The sequence below is a fragment of the Tympanuchus pallidicinctus genome, unplaced genomic scaffold (genome assembly GCF_026119805.1).
Source record: "Tympanuchus pallidicinctus isolate F22 unplaced genomic scaffold, pur_lepc_1.0 scaffold11, whole genome shotgun sequence".
Lineage (NCBI taxonomy): Eukaryota > Metazoa > Chordata > Aves > Galliformes > Phasianidae > Tympanuchus > Tympanuchus pallidicinctus.
In genome coordinates, this window is record NW_026294627.1 from 18761551 (window position 1) to 18783481 (window position 21931).

Here is a 21931-nt window from a genome sequence, read left to right on the forward strand (position 1 = left end):
TAGTGGCTAACTGTCCTTATTTTTATGCACAAATTTAAATTTCAGCTCACTTTCTTCCTTTGGATATATGAGCACACAAACATCAACATTATTTGTTATTAAAATGATAGAAACACACAGGCATGAAAAATTTGATTCTTGCATTTAGAATTGGAGCATGGCTTGGGTTGGAAGGGACCTTAAAGATCACTGAGCTCCAAACTCCTGCTGTGGGCAAAGTTGCCAACCACATTAAAATTAGATCATTTCTTCTAATCACCTTAATCACAAATTTTATTAGAGAAAAATAAGAATTTCACAAAACGCACTTTATGCAATTTATTTTAAGAAAACTGTTAGTTAACTAAAGTTACTTTTGGAGTGGATACAGAAGAAAGAACCATGTGGAGCAGAACATGGTTAGCAATAAATTAACCAGTTGATTCAATAAAGGCTATATTAGCTGTGGGTATGGAGCAGTTTCTAACCAACACATCCTTCCAGATCCTTCAGTTCGTTATCGATTCTTCAGCCACCAATGAGTTCAACAGCTTAAATAAACTGAATGGCAAAATGTTCTCTCTGCACATGATAAAAACAACTGCCACCAAAAGCTCATTTATCTCCAAGATCCCTCCTACCAGAATAAAGGACTGATTTTTTTTTTTAGAGCTTCAGCAATAAATCTGACTATATTTATTTTTGCCCAATAAATTATATTTATGCCTTATTAGAAAATGAAGTGCAATTTTCATGTTACAAATACATCTAAAAAGAACATGAAATTAAGGCAGCCTGGTTTAATTCCACCAGTCTGCCTGAGCCACTCGTTACCTGTGTTCAGCTGGAACTGGAGGGGGCCAAACAGCAGGGTCTCTAAAAGGCTCATCTTGATTGGACACAGGGATATCTGCAGGTCTGTCCATTTTAAAACTCTCTAACGTGTCAACAATGCTCTTAACTTGTTCATATTCTTCGACTAATTCTTGCTGAACCTTCAGAAACACAGACATCATTTAAAAATGGTTACATTTTTAAAACGTAAATCTCAAAATCTCAGACTCTGGGGTTTCCATTCCAAACCCAAACACATCAGGGTGACAAGAGTCTTGACAGCAGCATCAACAGTTGGGTTTATCCTCCTGCTTGTGAGTGCCTGAGGAGACTTGGAGACATGACTGCTAATGCATGGATTGACACCATGCAATTTTAACATGTGCAATTGCCAAAGTTAATGAGTGCTTGTTGACACACGTGCACACTTAAGACATAGTTTTAGAGCATAAGGGTCCTGCTTGCAAATCTTTAACATTTGCTTCCACTCTGGCATAAAAGAACTTGTCAGAGTACAGTCTCCAGGGTTCTAGTTAGAAAACTGGCCAAATTTGTAAAATAAAATATTATAAAAGTGATTTTTTGATGGGCACAGTATTACTGTACAGTCAAAACAGAAAACAATTCATTGATGGATTATGAAGACTAGAAAAAAAAAGGGGAACTTTAACACCCTGTTGCATAAGTTCAAATGATAAGCAAAGCAGGTGAGGAAAGAATGAGAGGAAATTATGTATCAGGAAGAAACTGCTGAACTACGCAGTTGAATTTTATACTTAATGTTTCCACTGCCACCATTAGCATTTCTGCAGTAATTTCAAAATTATTTAATGAATATTTGTTCATTATTTTTTTTCCATTAAGTCTGGGAAAAAACTTCACAAGTTTTAAGTAATACAGTTTACTGCAAGTTCAAGTTTTGTGTGTTAAGGTCACCAGTCCTTAGTGCACATTGACAGCCAAAAAGGCACTCTACATTCTTGCTCAAAAACATGAGCTTGTGGTACATTAGCTTAAAATGTACATGGATTTACTAAGTGCACTTGCATGGCATTTTACCAGTCTTCCACCTGCTGTTCAATGATGCTTTCCATCCTGCAGGACCAACCTCCACTCTTGTGAAGGAAATTAATGTTAAGTAGCACCACACCTTACCAATGTTCTTCCTAATGGCACTTACTGATGCAGCTAGCAACCTATAATCTCCCGTGTGCTCAGAAAGGAACCATGGTAGGCAAGTGCAGGCTGCTGTGTCCTACCAGCATATGTGCAGAAGCACACTTGGCTCATATCTGCTCACCCCATTTCTCCCTCACGCTCATTTTCTCCCACTCAGGACTACTGAAACGATGTGCAGCCCCTCACTGAGGACTGCAGCACTGTCATTCAGCTCCCTGGAGCAGAAAGGAGGGTAGAATCTGAAAATGTAGAGAAAGTGAGCTTTTGGTGCCTTGGAAGCTGAAAAGAAACTAACAGCTGCTGCCCGTTTGTTAGCAAGACCTGAGCAAACTCTGGAACACACAGCCCTTATCGCTGTCTTGGTACCTGGCAAATGAACCAAAAGCCCTCAATGTACTTAAACAAGACAACCGCAAAGGAAAAACATTTGACAAATTCCTAGAGGCTTTGAAGAGTCTGAGTCAGATGAAACAGGTGCAGAAAATGTTTCTTGCAGCTGGCAAACAAATAAGCCAGATACAAACCAAGAGGGGCTATGCCATAATTAGGGAGGTGAGCAGAGCCTCTGAGGGATGAGTGTGACTGCAGCAGCCTGTGAAAGCTGCAAACAGGGAAATCACTGGTCTGGGCTCACCCAGTCTCTTTTCACCTTCCCTCAGGTGTAAGGGCTCCCAGGTGGCTCCAATTCAGGTTACAGAGAACTCCCCAAAAATCCTTTTACATTATTCATGTTTAAGCATAGGCTGACTGAACAGCTCTCACTGCCAAAAAGAAAGATCTCGCCCTCACATCTACATAACCACACTCCCTACAGCTATTTTGGACTCAATTCTGGCAGAAAACAACCCTAGGAGGGTCATAACTAAATATATAAATAAAGGAGCTTTGCTGAATTGGCAAACTGCACTGGCTTGCTAGCTTGTGATCAGATGAATACCAGGACAAAGAACAGCAGGGTGCAGAGGAGGGAGAGAAGCTAATGCTGCTGAGAGAAGTCTGGGTGGGAAGAGCTTGGCCCTGCTGGGCACTCAGCATCAAGAACATCCTAACACATGGGTATAAACACAATGACCAGGAGCTGAGCTCACTTTCTCTTTGCAGTAGTTCCAAAGAGTTTCAGAACTCCTCCATGTTCCACAATCCTGCAACTGCAGTACCTTTGAGACCAGCTCTTCCTTGTTATGCTACAGCCTAAACCTCCCATAACATGAATATTTTGTATTTTGGTAAATGCATGTAACGCATGGGGCTGTTTTTTAATTGCATAATGCTGGAACAAAACTAATAGAGTATCTATGAAAGCATTTTCCAAACCTGAAATTACTGCCTGTAATTAGCATTGTTCAACAAGCTCCACTTAAAAAACTGAAAATAACAATTCCTTCAGTCATACCCAAAATGGATGCTTTGTGTGATCCCATGGAGTCAAAGCACAGTATTCACAGGCCTTCATGCAGAATATTCCTTAATTACTCATGAAACAATTTATGTAGTGTTAATAAGACAGGCATGAGGCAGAAACAAGAGGCACAGACTGACTGACAGGCATTTAAAATTGTAAAACCAGAATTAACCTTTATTTTAAGAGCACAGGGCACCTAATCACCTGCTCCAGTGGGGTTGATTGCAAAGGGTGCCTTGCTGGCCTCTCACAGCACTCTGAAAATCGTCCAATTTCCGCCTTAGCTCCAGCTCCTGTGCTCTCAGATACCGTGCAACACACAGCACGCGGTCATAACATGCAGCAGGTTTTGCTCGACAGCCTCTGGCCTTGACAAAAGACCGTGCTATCTCCTGGGGGCACGCTCAGCTGTCACTCTGCAGCTGCTGAACTGTCACTGAAGCAGCTCCTTCCTACAAGCCAGCTGTCTAGTAAAAAGACTACAAGAGCCAAGAAACTCTATTGGAGTAAACAAGGGGAATGTCAGAAGTAGTAAAGTTCACAGTAGCAGTCGTGAGAGAAAGTCTACCTTTTATAGTTGTGAAGTATAGAGATGAGTTGCTTCAGGTTTTGACTGGGGCTACTCTGAGCCATCCAAGAATAAGCTGCAAACCCTCCAGATATAAAACAAGTAAGGGTCTCACTAGCAGGTGATGCTCAATATCACCATGCCAAGCAAGTAACCAGAAAATGAACCCCATGAAATGGCTAGGGGAATTCTCATATTGTCACATTGCTACTTTGGCAGACCCTGCAATGACCTCCAGGATGCATTTTTTGTTGTTTTGAAGTTGTGCATGTTGTTCCAGATTAATAACAATCCCCAGTCAGCACTGGTTTTGACACTCTAGAAGCAGTATTGACTCAAGTGAACCTGCATCCCTAAGCTGTTCCCAGTGGAGCTGATGTGTGTTCGTGTTCCTTCTCCTCATAATTATCCTTTCAGCACCAAGCACAAGAACTGGCAATGAAAGCTGAAGCTGTCTACATGCGCTGTGTGAAATACAACCTACTAAATACTTGGATTGCAGCACTGAGCATCGTTCTGACTACACCAGCCTCTAGAAATTTGAAAATCCTGTCACCTAAGCAAAGAAAAGTAGATCAAGAGTCTTTGGGAGTCTGACCCAAAATCTCACCTAGTTGTGGTTCATCTCTGCTCTACATCTCTCAATAAACTCAATAAAAAACTGCTGGCAAAATCCTGTTAGTCCACAGAGCCACAGAGCAGATTCACCCAATGGAAAATCCCCTACAGAGAAGTGACTGTATGGGGGAGAATAATGGTCCATACAAGTGGCAAGCTAACTGACTGCCATGGCACAGCTTAACCATTCTTGGAGGTATGTTACTCTTAGGGACATTCCAATTTTAGGAGGGAATGAGTACACAACACCTGAAACTGAGCTCACTGCCTCAGAAAAAAACCATGCACTGTCCACAACTGGACAGAAAGAAGGGACAGGTTTGATGTTGCCAGTTTCCCTCAGTGTCCATTTCCTAGGAATCCTTCAGGAGGTTCAAGGATCAAGATGAATTGTGAGCATGCATACAGACTGCAGATCCTAAAGAATTGATTCAATAATCCTTTCTTCTCCTTTGAGCATTTACCTACATGTATATTAATGTCATGGACCATTCCCAACAGGTACAGATCTGCCCAACTACAGATTGCCAAACTGCACATCCAAAAAGTACCAGTGGCATTACTGTCCTCACTTTCATCAGAAGATGAAGAAAGTGAAGTAACTAAAGAACAGGTTCGTTCCATATTCCAGATGAGAGACAATTTTAGGTAAAAATTCCCTGCACTCTACCCTATCCACGACCCAAGGATTGCTTTGCTTTTCAAGAGGGCAGGGGAATATTTTGATTTTGATTCTGCACTTTGCTGCTACCAAGTGGGTTAGACCTGAATTTTCCTAAATTTATGTGTACAGCATCAACACAAGTTTCTTGGTAATGTAACTCCTGGGTTTACACTTTTCATGAGAAGCAGTCTGTCAGACAGCAGCTGCATGGCACTGCCAGTTTGGAAGTAGTTGCTGTTGGAGTTGGAAAGCAGTGCTAACATCCAGATCATCAAATTCCCTCTTATTCGGTCTCAAAGAATGAGAAAGCACAAGTATTTATGAAGGGCGAGTTAGAAAGCAGGTCAATTTTTCTAGGTCCCAGTGAGGGAAGTGCAAGTGTGAAAAAACTGCGGATTCCAGGGTTATCATTTGCTCCCAAGCCTACAGGTAGTTCTGTAAATAATGAAGAGAGTCTGAGTATGAAGAACAAGTTTTTTTCCACGCTTATTACTTTTAGGTATTTGTCCCTGAGCAGAGATTGGCACAAGTAATGGCAAAGCTAGATTGTGACAAAGCTTAGCTACCACACCTGTATTGAGAAGTTTCAGAATTAGCATGGGCACACAGCATGACAGACAGCACTCCACCTGCTGATGCTCTTTCTGGGGATAGTGCTTTTTAAATTGTGTACAGACACTGTTAGGGCAATTCTGATTTTACTTAAAAGAGGTAATTTCTGACAAGGTGCCAACTTCAGATTCACCAGTAAGGTGCCGACTGCCTTTCCTAGAAAAGAATCCTGGAAACAGCATTAAAGGTCCCTTTATACTCAAGGTTTGTATCCAGCGTACAACATACATTCCATGGTGCACAGGCAGCAGTTGAAATAACACGCAATGTCATGAGATTGTGAGACTTGAAGTAATCTTCATAAGCCAAAAGCTGTTAAAAGTTTAATGGAAGATTTAATGTCATCAGGGGAAACACAAAATACTAAAAGTGAAGGTGATGCAGAAATGCAGCTGCAGAACAAGGAAAATCTCATGTTTTTACCTGCACATCAGCTACAAATTGGGCAGGAAATAAGAACAAGATCAAGGCACAAATACCACTCAGTGTGGCCTGGAGTGGGGAGGAGCTCGAATACAAACACAAATGTCAGCATCTCCTATACAATGTTCAGCTTCTTTCAGCACCAGGAAAGCTAGGCACTATCACTGCTGTTTGTGCACACACATTCTTTTCCATCAAGGTCTTAGCCAGTATACAGACTTTAATAATTAGTTTCACAATAATGACCTATGAATAGTATTATGATTTGATTATCATTTGATTGCTAACAGTTTTTGCTAATAGTACACAAAATACTGCAAGAAGCAGATAATTCGAGCACAAAATCATGATCAAAGCACCTGCTGCAATAAAGAAAAGACTTTTCTTTTGTTTTTAAATAGCATTAGTTAAACACTGATATTTAGAAAAATGCTCCTTGAAATCATCTCTTCAGCTACTGCAAAATTGTATCCTTCATAAGAGTTATGTTCTTTCAAAACATTATTTATATAATATGATTATTTTTCTGGAATACACTTTTACATTTTTGCTCTCTGAGTTGGTATCTTTCTTTTTTTTTTCTAGATAGAGCACATTTTCTACAGTGAAATATATGTGTGTATATATACTTACACATATGTGATACATGATCCAGACCAATAGCATACAATTTGCATGTTGTAGTGTGCATATCTACCTGCTACTCAGACAGCCATTCTACTGATGCTAACCCATTCAACTCACACGTTAATTTGCTGAATATTAGATGGACAAGAGATAAAATAGCAAAGGGAAGTCCTCAGCAAAACAATTTTTCCAGAGCATACAGTCACACATGAACAGACCAATGATTAGCCAAACATTGTGAGTGAAAACAAAGCAAAAAATGTTATACATTTATATAAAGATTCCTTTCAAATACACCACAAGAAATCATTCCCTATAAATGTCAACTCAACATCGTGTAGGCAACATTACAAACTTAGCTGAAATACACATCCTCTACACTATAAAAGTTTGAGGAAGTACAGAATATTTTTCAAATACCAAGTAACAGAATACAGGCAACCTTATTTCACCATACCTGTTGCCATTTGCCCTTAATTGCTGGATCTCTGATGGACTGGCAATGTCTCTGGATTTGCTGGATGACACCCTGGTAATACACCATAGAAGAGTCATAATTCCCAATGAGTGCATAGTCTCTTCCCTTTTTGGCATTGTCACAGATCTCTGCCAAATTCATCTTCACTCAGAAACCTAGAAGAGAATATAATCATCAGCAAAACTAATTTTACATGCTGGAGTAATTCAGTCTGTGAAATTCTAGATTTCTTACTTCTCTCAAAGCTGAATTGTGTCTTTTTTTTTCTTTACCAAGCTTTTAGCTCGTGAAACATCAAGCCTAGGGTTTGAGATCATAAATCACAACTCATTTATAGTGATTAAAAACAAACAAACAAAGGGCTATACAACTTCTTCATTGCCTTTGGTCCCAATCTCATTAAATTAATGCAAGAAAATTAAATGCCCTGCCTACCTTGAACTTCAAGGATCTAACCAGCCAAACTTTAATTTGTAGATCACCACAATATATTAGCAGCCATCAACCTGTGAATCACAAATCACACAAGGCACTAAATTGCTTTTTATGCTGTTGGATTACATACGTGCCTAAATGCTTCAACCAGCACCATGGAAGTCTGCACTTAGCACTTCTGAGAGCCCTCACCCTAATGAGATTGCAGTGCTGCTGAATGACAGCTCCACTATAGGCAAAGTCGAGAGCCTCTTTCTGTTTAAGTATTCTTGTGAAGTACATCAGCATCCAGATGCTGACTTGCACTTTTTCATTAAATCTAACATGTCCCTTTGGGATTTACAGCAGAGTTAGCATGCACATTTAAGACTTCTTAAAATGACACTTACCAAAGCACAACCTTTCCCTATCCCTCAAACAATTTAGGATTAATACTTTTTTACTAACTTTTTCATATATAAGCAACAAATCATGGCACAAGCTGAAGGCAAACCCATATACAACTTCTCCCAGAAAAAGCTTGAGAAAGCAATATTAAACCACAGACTTGAAAGCATGAGGCGCTGATCAGTAAGGTCTGTATTTAAGGCTCGAGATCCAAGCAGTGCCTGCCCATCGAATTTATCCAAATCCCCCATAACCCCACATCTAAGTCCTTGCCATACAAAAGTAGCCTCAATTCCCTTGCCTTGACTCAGAACATGAAGTTCCCAACATTCATCTGGATGGACATCTCAGGAAATCAAAAATAATCTTAAGATTAATAGCTACACAAGGCAGACAAACATCAGTGGAGAAGAGGTCAGCCTGAACCCACACATCAGGCCCACTCCTCTTGTCACTAAGCCCACAGTCACATGGCCTCCTTACTGGTGAATGTCCAAGCAAGAATCTGTTGCTCTCCCACTGCCCTGAGGATGATGGTGGCACCAGGGCTTGCTTGTCCCCACTCCCTGCCTCTTGTCTCTGGCTGCTGGAAACCTCGAGGTGGATGCAGAATGTAGGTGGATGTGGCAACCACCTGTAATTTGCTCTCTTGGAGCTGAGGGAGGGCAGGATGGAGAGTTCCAGTTGTAGAACTCTGACTAGTAATAATTGGAGAGGAGGTGGAAATATTTACATGGCTTAAAAATGTGATGGGAACCATACAATAATCTCCGATTTCCTCCATGAGTTTGGCGGCTCCCAGTGTGATGCTGGTGACACAGAAGGACAAGCAACAGCTTGATGGCTGAAACACCACATTGTGGAGCTTCTGCATGCCCAGAGGCACTGAGACTTTGTGGAGGTGTTCAAGAACCATGGATGGCACTGAGGGACACTGTTAGTGGGCATGGAGAGGATGGGCTGATGGTTGGACTTTGTGATCTTAGTTGTCTTTTCCAACCTTAATGATTCTATGTAACTTGGAGCACACAGGGAAGTCACTGCATGTTCATATGCTCCTACAGTATCCTATCAATTGGGAAATGCCTATTATGCCTCCAGAACTAGTCTGATTAGCAGAATCTTCTGCATTTGAGTATTTCAGTTTTACTTATCACTTATTCTAGACACTAAATCAGGTAATACTGACAGGAAGAGGTGACTGTAACATCATCCACTTACGTGAGATGTGTTGGAAACAGCAGCTGTTGACCTCAGTCCTAAGAAAGAGCTCCCCCTTACGACCAGGCAATGCTCTGAGGCCCTACTGCAAAAAGACTGACTAGTTCAAACTGATGGCAAAAAATTGTTTAAACAAAATGCAGTCCGTTTACACCTACTAGCTATGGTACTGTTCATTCAGAACAGCCAGACTTGAAAGCAGAGCAGAACATGCCCACAATTCAGGGAAAAAAAAAAAATCAGGTCTTTTGGGGAAGGCCTTCTTTCCTGGATTGTTTTCTGGACAGCTACACACCAGTGAGAAGAGGCAGCTAGAACTAGGTAGAGTTTTCCATATTCTATACATGTTTTTTTATTATCTGTTCTGCATCAAATTATGAAGTTAATACACTGCATACATCAAAGAAACCAAAATAGAAAGTGCATAATTAATTTTGTGTCATTTTTAAGTATTTACTTCTCCTGCTGTGCCACAGCTGCATACTTTAAGTAAATGTGTAGCCAGGGACAACTGTTGTCAAGTACATTTAGGACAACTTACACGTTCCTCGTGACACCAGCTTCCCATCCTAGCGTTGTATGGTTCTCTCCTGCACCAGACCATAACAGCTCCCCTGTACATCAAGGTATGCTCTGAGATTCCTCAGTTCACGGATCATTGACAAGCAGAGACATTACAGACGTTCCATCAGCAGAGCTGCCACACACAGGGTCTTAAGCCCACTTGTTAAAAACTCCGCAGCAGCATGGCTAAAAGGTCACAGGGGATATTAATCTCCATTCTTCGGAGCATAAGCTGAGCTGATCCCTAGCTGGGGTCAGGAAAGAATTTTTCTCCCACAGCCAAAGCAACGCACAATTGAGCAAGATCCAAAAGATGGTTTTTTTTTCTTTTTTTTTTCTTTTTTAAGTATTAAAATATTACACACTCAGAGATATGCCAGTGAGAACGGTGGGCAGGAGGGGGAGTGCAGGCACTGCTCCTTCTGCACACCATCTCCAGCTGAAGCGTGCAGGGCCATCCCCGCATCCATATTCACTTTGTGCTGCCAGGAGCAATCAGTGCCCTCACTTCAGGCAGGGTCTGCAGCAGGATTTTTTCCTCTTGCTTGCTACTGCACACTCAAATTTGCAAATGCCAACACAAAAAGCATCTTTGCAATCTTTCTGCTTTTCGTTCATGCCAATGTGTTGAGACAATCAGTTACACAACTTTGTCCCATTTTCTCCACAGGCGTTTGACTCCTGCACAAAGCAAAATGACATACATTAAATTGTGCAGTTATTCATTTCTTCTTTATTCTTACAGGCTCAGTAGTCACATCAAGCCTTGCCTGCTGCCTGCTAGTCAGACTTCTCTTCAAATCACTGTTAGTTTCCCCACAGATAAGGCTATAATACACAAATTCTGATGCTATGATTCTATGTTTTAACCTTGACTTGCATCTTTTTCTGACCAGAAGCTGACCTGAGCAGACCAAAAATTTTCCACAGCTCCCTGAGATTTCTGGACAGATGGTCGCACGTCATAGCAGCTGTGCACTTCTGCTGACTGGGCGGTGGAACATCTGGCAAGGCCTGGGCATCCACAGATGAAGACCAGTTACTAATTCTGGTTCTCATTATCTGCACAACAAATACACAGCGCAATGCTGTGCAGCCAGAAAAGCAATGGGAGAGACTTTGAAGAGCCATGCTCTTCAAAGAATCATAAGGTTGGAAACGACCACTAAGATCACCAAGTCCAACTGTCAACTCATCACACCATGCCCACTGACCACATCCCTCAGTGCCATATCTGCACATTTCTTGAACACCTGCAGTGACGGTGACTCCACCACTTCCCTGGACAGCTGTGCCACTGCTTCACCACTCTTCCTGAATTTTTCTTAATATCCAACCTGAACCTTCACTGGTGGAACTTCAGGCCATTCCCTCCTGTCCTATTGCTGTTAAATGGGAGAAGAGGCCAACCCCCACCTCACCACACCTCCTTTCAGGCAGTTGTACAGAGCAGTAAGGTCTCCCCTGGGCCTCCTCTTCTCCATACTGAACAATCCCAGCTCCTTCAGCCACTTCCCATCAAATCTGTGCTCCAGACCCCTCACAGCTTCACTGCCCTTCTCTGGGCCTCCAAGGCCTCAATGCCTTTCTTGTAGCCCAAAACCAAACACAATTTTAGGCAGAGCCCTCCTGAAATCCTGTGCACAACTACACACCTCCCTCAACAGCATCATGATGGGCCCCAGCCAGTACGCAGCCTCAGAACGTTTTTCTCACAAAACAAAGTAGGGAAGGGAATTCCAGTTTTAGGCAACCATTGTGGCTGTGCAAGGACCTGCAGCTTAAACTGAGAGAAAAGGGGGAAATGTACAGAAAGTGGAAGCAGGGTTGTGTATCCTGGGAGGAATACAGGGCTGTTGTCCATGTGTGTAGAGATAGGATTAGGAAAGCCAAGGCGCAGATAGAGCTGAACTTGGCGAGGGATGTGAAAGATAAGAAGGGGTTCTACAGGTACATAGGCAGGAGAAGACAAGCCAAGAAGAGCGTTCCCCCTCTGATGAAAGGTAATGGGGAGCTGGCTTCCTCAGACATAGAAAAAGCTGAGGCATTCAATAAATGCTTTGCCTCAGTCTTCACGGGCGCTGGCTTCCTGTATCTGCCAGAATCATGAGCCTCCAGGTAAGAGTGTGGGGAGTGGTTTCTGTCCCACTTAACAGTGGAACAAGTCCGAGTCCTCCTCATGAAATTGAACATGTGTAAGTCCATGGGCCAGATAATATCCATCCTGGGGTTTGAAAGAGATGTCTGATGTGGTTGCCGAGCTACTCTCCATCATATTTGAAAAATCATGGCTGTCTGGTGAAGTCCCCAGTGACTGGAAAAAGGGAAATGTTACTCCCGTTTTTAAGAAAGGGGGAAAGGAAGACCTGGGGAACTACAGGCCAGTGAGCCTCACCTCTGTGTCAGGGAAGATCATGGAGCAGATTCTCCCAGAGGCTGTGTTAAGGCACATACAAGATAAACAGGTGATTTGAGACAGCCAGTGTGGCTTCACCAACGGCAGATCATGCCTGAGCAATCTGGTGGCCATCTATGATGGAGTGACAGCTTCGGTACATGGGGGAAGGGCGGTGGATGTCATCTACCTGGACTTCGGCAAAGCCTTTGACATGGTCCCTCACCACATCCTTCTCTCTGAATTGGAGAGGTGTGGATTTGAAGGATGGACTATTCAATGGATTAGGAACTAGCTGGCTGGACACAGCCAAAGGGATGTGATCAATGGTTCTGTGTCAGGGTGGAGCCGGTCACAAGCACTGTCCCTCAGGGGTTGGTCTTGGGACCGGTGCGTTTCAACATCTTCATCAATGACACAGATGATGGCGAGTGCATCCTCAGCAAGTTTGCTGATGACGCCACGCTGAGCGGTGCAATCGATACATTGGAGGAGAGGGAAGCCATCCAGAGGGACCTGGAGAAGTGGGCCTATGAAAACCCAATGAGGTTCAATAAGGCCAAGTGCAGGGTGCTGCAGTTGGGTCGGCGCAATCCCAGGTATTTATACAAACTGAAGGAAGATCTTCTTGAAAGAAGCCATGCGGAGAAGGACTTGGGGTCCTGGTGGATGAGAAGCTGGACATGAGCCAACAGTGTGCACTTGCAGCCCGGAAGGCCAACTGTGTTCTGGGCTGCATTAAAAAAGGGGCTCCCAGTACAGGAAGGATGTGAGTGGGTCCAGAGGAGGCCACTAAGATGATCAGAGGGCTGGAGCACCTCTCCTATAAGGAAAGGTTGAGAGAACTGGGATTGTTTAGCTTGGAGAAGAGAAGGCTCCAGGGAGACCTCATTGTGGCCTTCCAGTACTCTAAGGGAACACAGGAGGGGGAATGGCTGTATATGAGGGTGGATAGTGACAGGAAAGGGGGAATGGTTTTAAACTGAGACAGGGAGGTTTAGGTTAGATATTAGGAGGAAGTTTTTCACAGAGGGTGGTGACGCACTGGAACAGGTTGCCCAAGCAGGCTGTGGATGCCCCATCCCTGGAGGCATTCAAGGCCAGGCTGGATGTGGCTCTGGGCAGCCTGGTCTGGTGGCTGGCAGCCCTACACATAGCAGGAGGTTGAAATGAAATGATCTTTGAGGTCCTTTTCAATCCAGGCCATTCGATGATTCTGTGATGTACGTGGTCTCAGCACTTGAACTTATCTGCTTTTCACTCGCACTTATTTCTATTTCCACATTCTAAGCAATGAACTGCCAGTTATTCTTCTCTTTCTTCTCTTTTTGCTGCTTTAAAGCTCTTCCTTATGATTAACCTAAACTTGTCTTCCATTTCTGGCCATACTGTTCCTAAAGTCAGCTTTGACCAGTTTCAGATATCCTCCCTCAATTATGTTTTCACCTAATACAAACCAAGGATCCTACTTTACATTTTTCCCTTCAAGGTTAAAATTTGTCAAAATAGAGACATATAATGACATGACAACAGTAGAAGTGTGAACTGAAACACTACCTGGAATGTCATCAGGGAAGAAAGAAACATTTATTACAGCATCACCTGCAATCCCCATCAGAAGGCTGCAGAAGTGTATTTCTGACTGAAGTAGTCAGACTGCATTTCTTTCTGGGCGTGATGTATTTCAACTGATTTTTTTTTTAAGAATGTTATTTAAATACGCAATCATTAAGAAAAAAATCTTGCCAGTTTTATTAGATTATCATTTTCATGATGGATGTGAGTACACAACAACTGGTTTCCATTTCCAGTAATTAATTGTCCCTTTGAGAAGCGATCACCAATGTCACAGACAATTGTCAGGCATTACACTGGTGTGACAAAAGCATTTTGAGTCATCACTGACAGAGAGGTACAACCAGACAGGCTCACAAAGTTCCACAGCAAAATCTCCTTGCCCAGTAACCTGGCTTTCCTTTGACTTGCTGCAGCAGCTCCACGAACTTGGATGGGCACTAACAATCGTTATCTCACTGCATCACTACTTCTGCTAAAATACATGTGAATAAGTAAGCATGTGGCTCAGTTTCAGCAGTTTGGTTATCTGCTTTCTCTTAAGTGGCATTGGGCTTCTTTGCACTGAAACCCCCTTTTGAAACATTAGATGCAGAGATAATGGGAAAATGTGCATGGAACTGGTAAGATGAGACATGCACAAAGGCCTCAAACAACTGGTGTGGATTATTCCAAGAGCTAACTTAAAATGCAAGTGGAAAGAAAAAAATCTTCAAATGAAGTGAAGACATTCACCTCAGGTTAATAGGAATCACAAATACACAAGAACTCCCTAAACAGCTGGTCAGTGCATTAATGCTATTGCTCTGAACAGTGAGCATCCTGCACAGCACAATGACCTTTTGCAAAGCCTCAGAACTACCTAGAAAGAGAAGTGCCAGAAATTGCTGTGCTGTTCCTACAACTGACTGCAAACTGCATTCTCCTCCAGAGTACCCAATGTGCCAACTTCGGGCTCATCCACACAGTCACATCTGCACTACTTCAGGTAATGACGTGCTCATCAACTAGCCTAGATAACTGAAATGAGAACAGCGAATGCAAATGCTATGGGGCACTTGAGGGAGTGTAATTCCATGCACATGTGCTTTAGGTTGTGACAGTATTAGCATATTCTTTGCTATCTGGACTCAAGTTGATTTCAGCATCTCTCCTCTACAGCATGGTCTCCTGCACTTCTAGCATTAGTGCCACACCAAACCTAGAGCAGCTTGAAGTGCCCACATGATACTAGCCTAGAGGTGGTGGATCCCTCCTTCAGCAAGATGCACAGCTCAGATGCTTCAAGGCTTCTGCAGGGCTTGTCCAGAGCTCGGGGAAATGAAACTCAGCCCAGATCAGTAACCCTTCTGTCTCTCTCCGCATCAAACTCTCCACATAAGCTCTTATAGTGGAGGAAACATGCCACCAAAGACTCCCAGGATGGGTCTGTGCAGAACCAGCTTGGGTTCAAAGTGTTTGTTAGGTTAGTCTCTGAGTCAGTAAAGTTAAACTGTTCCTGCACCTGGCCCTGGATACAGCACATCCATGCTTCCACACCACTGCGACTCACAAGCGCTGTCAGAGCAAAGCCAGCTGCACAGAGATTCAGTTCTGGTGCTGCTACATTCCTAGTGAAGCTGATCTGCAAGCCAGATAAACTTTCCATGAATAATTGCAGGTTTAATGGACTCACACATGTGTTTATAACCCTGACTCATAAGGTCAGAATTTATGCTGGATGCTTTCCCTTCTTTGAAATTCCCCTTTGAATTCCAAAGAATTTGCTCTTTAGGACTATGAATGTTCCAACATACAATTTTGCTTTTTTAAAGTCTTCTGAAAAAACAGTCAGTATTCTTTAGAATGTATATGCATACTGCTGTTAGAGCTGTAGTTATCAAGTCTTGTCAGATTTCTCAGCTTGTCCTCCAAAGAATATTTTTTTTCTACAATTATTTACTTAGAAAATCACAGATTTGGTTCCTTCCATTTGATCCTTCCATTTACTTCTCCACCTTGAGACTGTCATTAGCTGAGGGCAGGACACACTCCTCTGTGACCACTGAGGAGTCTGGACCTGTGAGCAGAGACTCCGTGGCCTGGGGAGCATCCAGGGCTGCTGGGGAGCCTCAGCCTGCCCAGGCTGCATCTGATGTCAGCAAAAGAAAACAAATAAATACGTTTCTTATGAAGACAGGCTGAGAGAGCTGGGGTTGATCAGCCTGGAGAAGAGAAAGCTCTGGGGAGACCTGAGAGCGGCCTTTCTGTATCTAAAGGGGGGGCTGTAAGAAAGGACAGACTCATTATAAGGGTCTGTTGTAATAGAACAAGGGGAAATGGTTTCAATCTAAAAAAAAGATAAACTTAGCCTGTATATAAGAATAAAGTTTTCCAGTTTTCTATAATAAGAGAGATGAGGCACTGGCACAGGTCACCCAGAGAGGTGGTGGATGCCCCATCCCCAGAGACACTCGAGGTCAGGCTGGATAGGGCTCTGAGCACCTGATGGAGCTGTAGGTGTCCCTGCTCACTGAAGGGGACTTGGATGAGGTGACATTTAAAGGTCCCTTCCAACTCAAATGCCTCTATGATAAATCAAACCTTCAGCTACAATAAAGATCAAGCATCCACTGGATAGAAACCCTACTCTGAGAGCCACGTATTGGGAACAGGCATTCACATTAATATATGCAGGAAAACAACTGCAGGGATGCTTCTCAGATTGCCAGGGGGGAAATAAATAAATAAATAAATCCTTGCAGCATACCAACAGTGAATATTAGTATTTCACACATCATCTTGAACAGGAACTGTAGGTCTCCACGCCTACAGTAAGGTAAAGGAGAGCACAAAGCCATCAGTAGAGGACACGGAGAGGCACAGGAGTCAAACGCACGGACACCGTGATGGCACAGCGGGCGCGATGCACGCCGTGCGGAGCCGCCAGCCCCAAGCCCTCGGCACCCTCCTGCCCTCCGCCGGCCTTCGCGCCTCCTCCAAAGCCCCGTGGACCACGCTCCCTCCCGCCGGTGGCTCGCTTTTCCCCTCCCCTCGCCCGGTCCCACCCCGCGTCTGCGGCCCCTCCGTCCCCTCAGAGCTGAGGGAGCCGGGCCTGCCCACCTCCCCCCGCCCGCACCTGTCGGCGCCCACCCCTCCTCACAGCGCTCCCCCGCGAGAGGGCAAAGCGCCGATTCCCCCCGCAACGCAACAGAGGAGCGCGCCGGGGGTTGTAGTCTCCACCCGCCGCTCCTCCGCTCGGCGCCGGCGGGCGGCGGGCGCCGCGGGACTACGCTTCCCAGCATGCCCCGCGGCAGCCCACCCCTACCTCAGCCCACGGCCACCCCCAGCGCCGCCGGGGCGGACGTCGTTGGGCCGCAGAGCACCGCGGCTCATCCGCGACCCGAGGGAGCCGCCCCGCCATTACCTGGGACGAGCGGGGTGCGTGTTCTGGCGCCGGCGGAGCGGGGAGGGGGACGCGGTCTTTTCTGCGCTCGAGTAGAGCGAGGAAGAGGGGTGTGGGGGTCGGGGGAGGGGTCGAGCAATGGGTAAAGGGGGACGAGGGGAAGGAGAGAGGGGCGCGCGCGCGTGGCGGCGGCGGGCGGTTGCTATGGCGGCGGGGAGGGGCGCGGCTTCCTCTGAGCCCGCCCCCGGGCGCGGCCTCCCCGCAGGGCGGGCGGTTCGCTCCCTGCCCGTGAGGGACGGCTCGGGGCTGGGTCGGGCTCGGCGGTATGAGTTAGGCGGCCGGGATGTGCCGCTAACGGCCCGCGGGCTCGCAGCGGGAAGGGGCGCGGCTTTCCGGCCGGCTGCAAACAAAGGAAAAGCCCTCTGCGCCTGCGGGGGGCGGCGGGTGTGTCCTGCGTGCCTCCAGGGATCGTGCTTCGCTCAGAATGCGGAGCTCCTCTGCTTCCGTGTCAGCTGGCGGGGCGGCTTGGAGAAAGAAAATACACTGCTGTCCTGGGTTGGCACGCAGGAGGAGGCTGGATGTGGCCTTTGCTAGGGGGTTTCATCGCCTCTGTGTAGTAGATGTGGGGAGTTGGCTGTTCCTTGGGCGGTGCTTGGTAAGGCGGATGGCCTTACAGGGCATCATCTGCTGAGGGTGAATGTTGTGAGCAGCCTGGTTCCTGTGCAGGAACAGAGGCGCACGCCTCTCTGAGGGTGTAGTTTTGCAGTTAGTGCAGGCCTGCCTGTGTATATTGCCATCGGATGGGCAGTCCTGTCTTCCTCTCTGATAATCCTGGTTGGGTTTTCCTGTTTATTTACAAAGCAGTAACCCTGAGGTTGCCATCTGGTGAGGCGTGCCTGGGGTCCAACCCAGCTGAAAGGCAGTTATGCCCCTCCAAAAAACAGCTGGCTTTCAGCTGAGCCTACTCCTGAACGAGGTGAGCTACGGTGAGCACCAGGAGGATGGAGGTGGAGGCAGGAGGAGCCCACTGAGACCACAGAAGAGCTGAGCTGCACTGCTGCAGTCACTCTCTGCTGCCACAGCTCCTATGTGACAGTGCTGAGAGCATCCTGCTAATAACAGCCTGGTGATAGCTCCCAATGGCAACATGATTTGTCTGGAAAATGTAAATTGCAATCTTAAGGTAGCAGCATGAGGTTGTATCTCACAGTAGAGTTCTCAGAAATGCTGACTGATGCAAGTGAAAGAGCAGGGGTTGAAACTAGGTGCTGAGAGCATCGCTTAATGCAGCATGTGTGAATGTGTCACTCATAGATGTACGTATCTCCCTTCCCTGAAAATCATGTGGAGATTCTTAGGCCTTTTTGAGTATTTTAGAACTGGAGCCAAAGCTGTGATGAATTCATAACAGCTGCAGCTCTGGCTTCCCCTTTTTCCAGCTTTCTTCAGACTTTCCTGTCCAGGACATCAATTCTTGCTGTTCTGTCACATACAAAAGCACAGATGCTATGCGGACATTGGAGACTTCAGTGCTTGTCAGGGAAAGCAGACATTACACAGCCCTGTGCCGCCATAATCCATTCTCAAAAGACTTATTGTACCTCTTATCACATTAGACAGCACATAAACTGCTTTGTCCGAGGCTCATATCCCTCATCTGGGAAACTGTAACAGAGAGAAGGTTAGTTAGTTAGTCATAATCTCTGTGTGTGTTTTTTCCTTCAGTGTTTTGAGTAGTATTTGAGGCAAGTTGTTCTGCTTCCTAGTGGTATAGGATATCCTTGCTCCCATTGGCCTCCCTTAGAAGAGTAGTTACTGAACACAGTAGTGATTCCTTGTCACTCTTGTTGGACCTCTCAGAAGGAAGGTCTGTTTTGGGAAGTGTCTGTCTGCACATTTTGCCAAGATCTGTGAAGTGGCAACAGGAAGAGAACAGCTTCTCCAAAACCTAGCCATGTACATTAGCTGTATGTAAGGATTATAGTTCAGGCTGAAAGGGGCTTGGAAGGTCACTTAGTCCAGTCTCTTTCTCACTTTATGTCTGTATGGTCTTTGATATGAGATATGGCAAAAAGAAGGACTAACAGCCATCAGGAATTAATAAATTTGCTAATAACGTAAAAGAATGGTAGCCATGAGTGTGATATTTTATAGCTTTTACTGCTGCTGTGATCAGACAAACTCCAGCTTACCTGGCTGGGGTGACCTAAGAAATATTACTTCCCTGACTGTCTGTTCTGCCTCTCGACTGAAGATTATTGCCTCCACAACAGTCCCAGGAATGGAAAGCGCAAATGTTTCTAATGCATTTTAATGTAAAACATGGCATTAAACTGATCTTTATCTACAGTTTGAGCTAATTTGTTGGACATCGTATTAAAACAGCTGGGACTCGTGCATGTATTTCATTTCAGCAACTTGCTGTCGTACAGTGATCTCAGGCGAGGAGAGTGAAGGAAGTTTCTGTGTGAGGGTGATGCTTCACTGAAACTTCTTTTACAGCTGGTGTATTCTCAGGTCTTACTTCTTTTTATTTTGTTGATAAAGGCTATATATGTAGCAGCTTGGGATAAGAGATGATGCTGGTGGGTGTCAGTGGCTGTGGTTAGACAGGCTCCAGCTGTGGTGGTGGAGAAGGGCATTACTCACAGCTGAACCCCAGAGACTTATCATGCCCCTTTGCAGCGATCTGCAAATCTGCCAGCTGAGCTGATTGCATGCCCTCTTTCTCTGATTTATTCTAGTCAGTTCAGTCAGAAGCTGATATAAATTAATGGAGCTCGTTTGCTGTGAACGTTTGATTTGGTTCAAAAGTGTCTCTTAAGGTAGAATAATTGCAGACACTGTCAGATAAGTTTAAAGCTATTCACAGTTAGGGTCTGTGTCAGATTAACAAAACTGGTTTCTAAATTGATTTGGTTATCGTTACGTAAATTCCATAGACTGTGTCTAACTTAGGTGGTTGGTGCAGGCTTTTAGCACAGAGTTGCAGGGAACTTCATTTGTAACCTTCTCCCACACACAAAGTTCTGTAGGAAAAGATTGAAAGCATGTGAAGTGAGATACCTATGAATTGTGAACTGCCATTTGCTTTTGCCTTCTCTTCCCCTTGCAATTATATTTAACTTGACTGCTGGAATTACTATGCCTTTGTAATAATGCTTAATGCTCACATGCAGACATAACTCTTCACCAAAGGTCTTATAGGTTACACTGAGAAATGCTGTAATAACAGAAGGTAAAAAAACAATAGGGAGGCAATTGAGAAAAGAAGGAGGATGTTACATATTCATGGCTATTAACCTTCAGGGGAAGATATGCACAACTCAGTAAAGACATCAGTAGATACACACTGTTAATTTCTATACACACATAGTAATTCTTCTCCTGCCTAGATATTTTTATTGGATGAAATTTATCATGTTGACACATCTACTCATTTCTTTTCTAGGAAACTCCATCAGAGCCTGAACCTCCAGAATTTGTGATGGAGTAGCAACACAGAAGGATGTAGTCAACATCTTTCATACAAGGTACATTTCAAATGCAGTGGATTGTTAATGAAGAGCAGTTCAAGGGAAAGCTGTTGAGATTTCCATTCTGTCAGAAAATGAGGGTAGGGATGGCCAATGGTTATTGTATTTAACTGTTCAAATGTCAATATCTTCTTGTTGACTCGTGTATATAAATTAGGCTTCCTCTAGTTTTTCTTCATAGTGGAGAGAGAGAGGTACCTCTCTTTGACCAAGATGGACTATGTTGTATGTTTAATTTTTTCCAGTGCTTACAGGAGGAGTAAGCCAATCACCATGAAATTAGGTGCCTGCTCTGTAGATGCATAAAGTCAGCTGAGAGGAGTCTGTTGTGTTGTTAGAGTCCAAGAAAAAGATGTCAGTTACAACTAAATTGATTGAAATTTACGAAGAACAAGTCAATGTCTGAAGAGTAGAAAATGCAGGTAGAAAAAAGGTAGATCTTTCAACTGTGTCGTAGCAAATCCACAGTAAGTTGGAAAAAATGGTGATTCTGCTTTTAGTCTTTGGACAGAAATTAGAAGGATTATCAGAAATTAGGATGTTGTGTTTCTTGGTCTTTTTTGGATCAGCAAAAGGGTTTTGTATCTCCTATAGCATTTGGAGAAGGAGTAAGAAAGTAGCTGACAATAGTCAGAGAGGAAGACTTCAATGGAAACCTAAGAGAAAGTGAAGCTGGGCCCATCAAGCTGTGTGTCAGCAATTGTTACCTAAAAACTGGGATAGGAAAAGAAAAAGTTTATTCACATCATCCCAGCCCTGTGGTGCCTCACCTGCTGGTATAAGGTGGCAGAGTTTCATGAATTTCATCTGTGTGCTGGGGCTGACATCTAAGAAGTTGTCTGCGGTACACAATTAAGCAAAAAATGTTTGTTAGCATAACTCTTCCATGGTGAATTGTGGATTTTAGGCTGTGGTGCTTAAGATATGACAATTCTGGAGTCTGTCCTTCTGCAGTAATTCTGAAACTTTTTGTATAATTTCATCTACATTTGACAAAAGGGTTGATGCCTTAATGATAACTGAGTTTCTTTTAGTTTTTAGTAAGTGGT

The 21931-nt window shown here is 44.3% G+C and overlaps 1 protein-coding gene and 1 long non-coding RNA gene across 6 annotated transcripts in view; one reads left to right on the forward strand and one right to left on the reverse strand.

Annotated features, from left to right (window-relative positions):
- The window catches only part of KATNAL1 (katanin catalytic subunit A1 like 1), a 42134-nt gene extending 24558 nt beyond the window's left edge, over positions 1-17576 (reverse strand). The window contains exons 1-3 of one of the 2 annotated variants that reach the window (XM_052671267.1): positions 17368-17576; positions 7364-7539; positions 814-974 (exon numbers count right to left, since the gene is read on the reverse strand). In XM_052671267.1, coding sequence (XP_052527227.1) covers positions 814-974; positions 7364-7525 — 323 coding nt within the window. In that variant the 5' untranslated portion in view covers positions 7526-7539; positions 17368-17576. Of the gene's footprint in view, positions 1-813; positions 975-7363; positions 7540-10895; positions 11044-17367 lie in introns of those variants that run through there. The other variant, XM_052671268.1, reaches the window with a different exon arrangement.
- The window catches only part of LOC128074926 (uncharacterized), a 57549-nt gene continuing 52717 nt past the window's right edge, over positions 17100-21931 (forward strand). Inside the window, exons 1-2 of one of the 4 annotated variants that reach the window (XR_008203517.1) lie at positions 17100-17381; positions 20798-20879. This is a non-coding gene — a long non-coding RNA (uncharacterized LOC128074926). The remainder of the gene's footprint in view (positions 17382-20797; positions 20880-21931) is intronic. The other 3 variants (XR_008203518.1, XR_008203519.1, XR_008203520.1) reach the window with 3 other exon arrangements.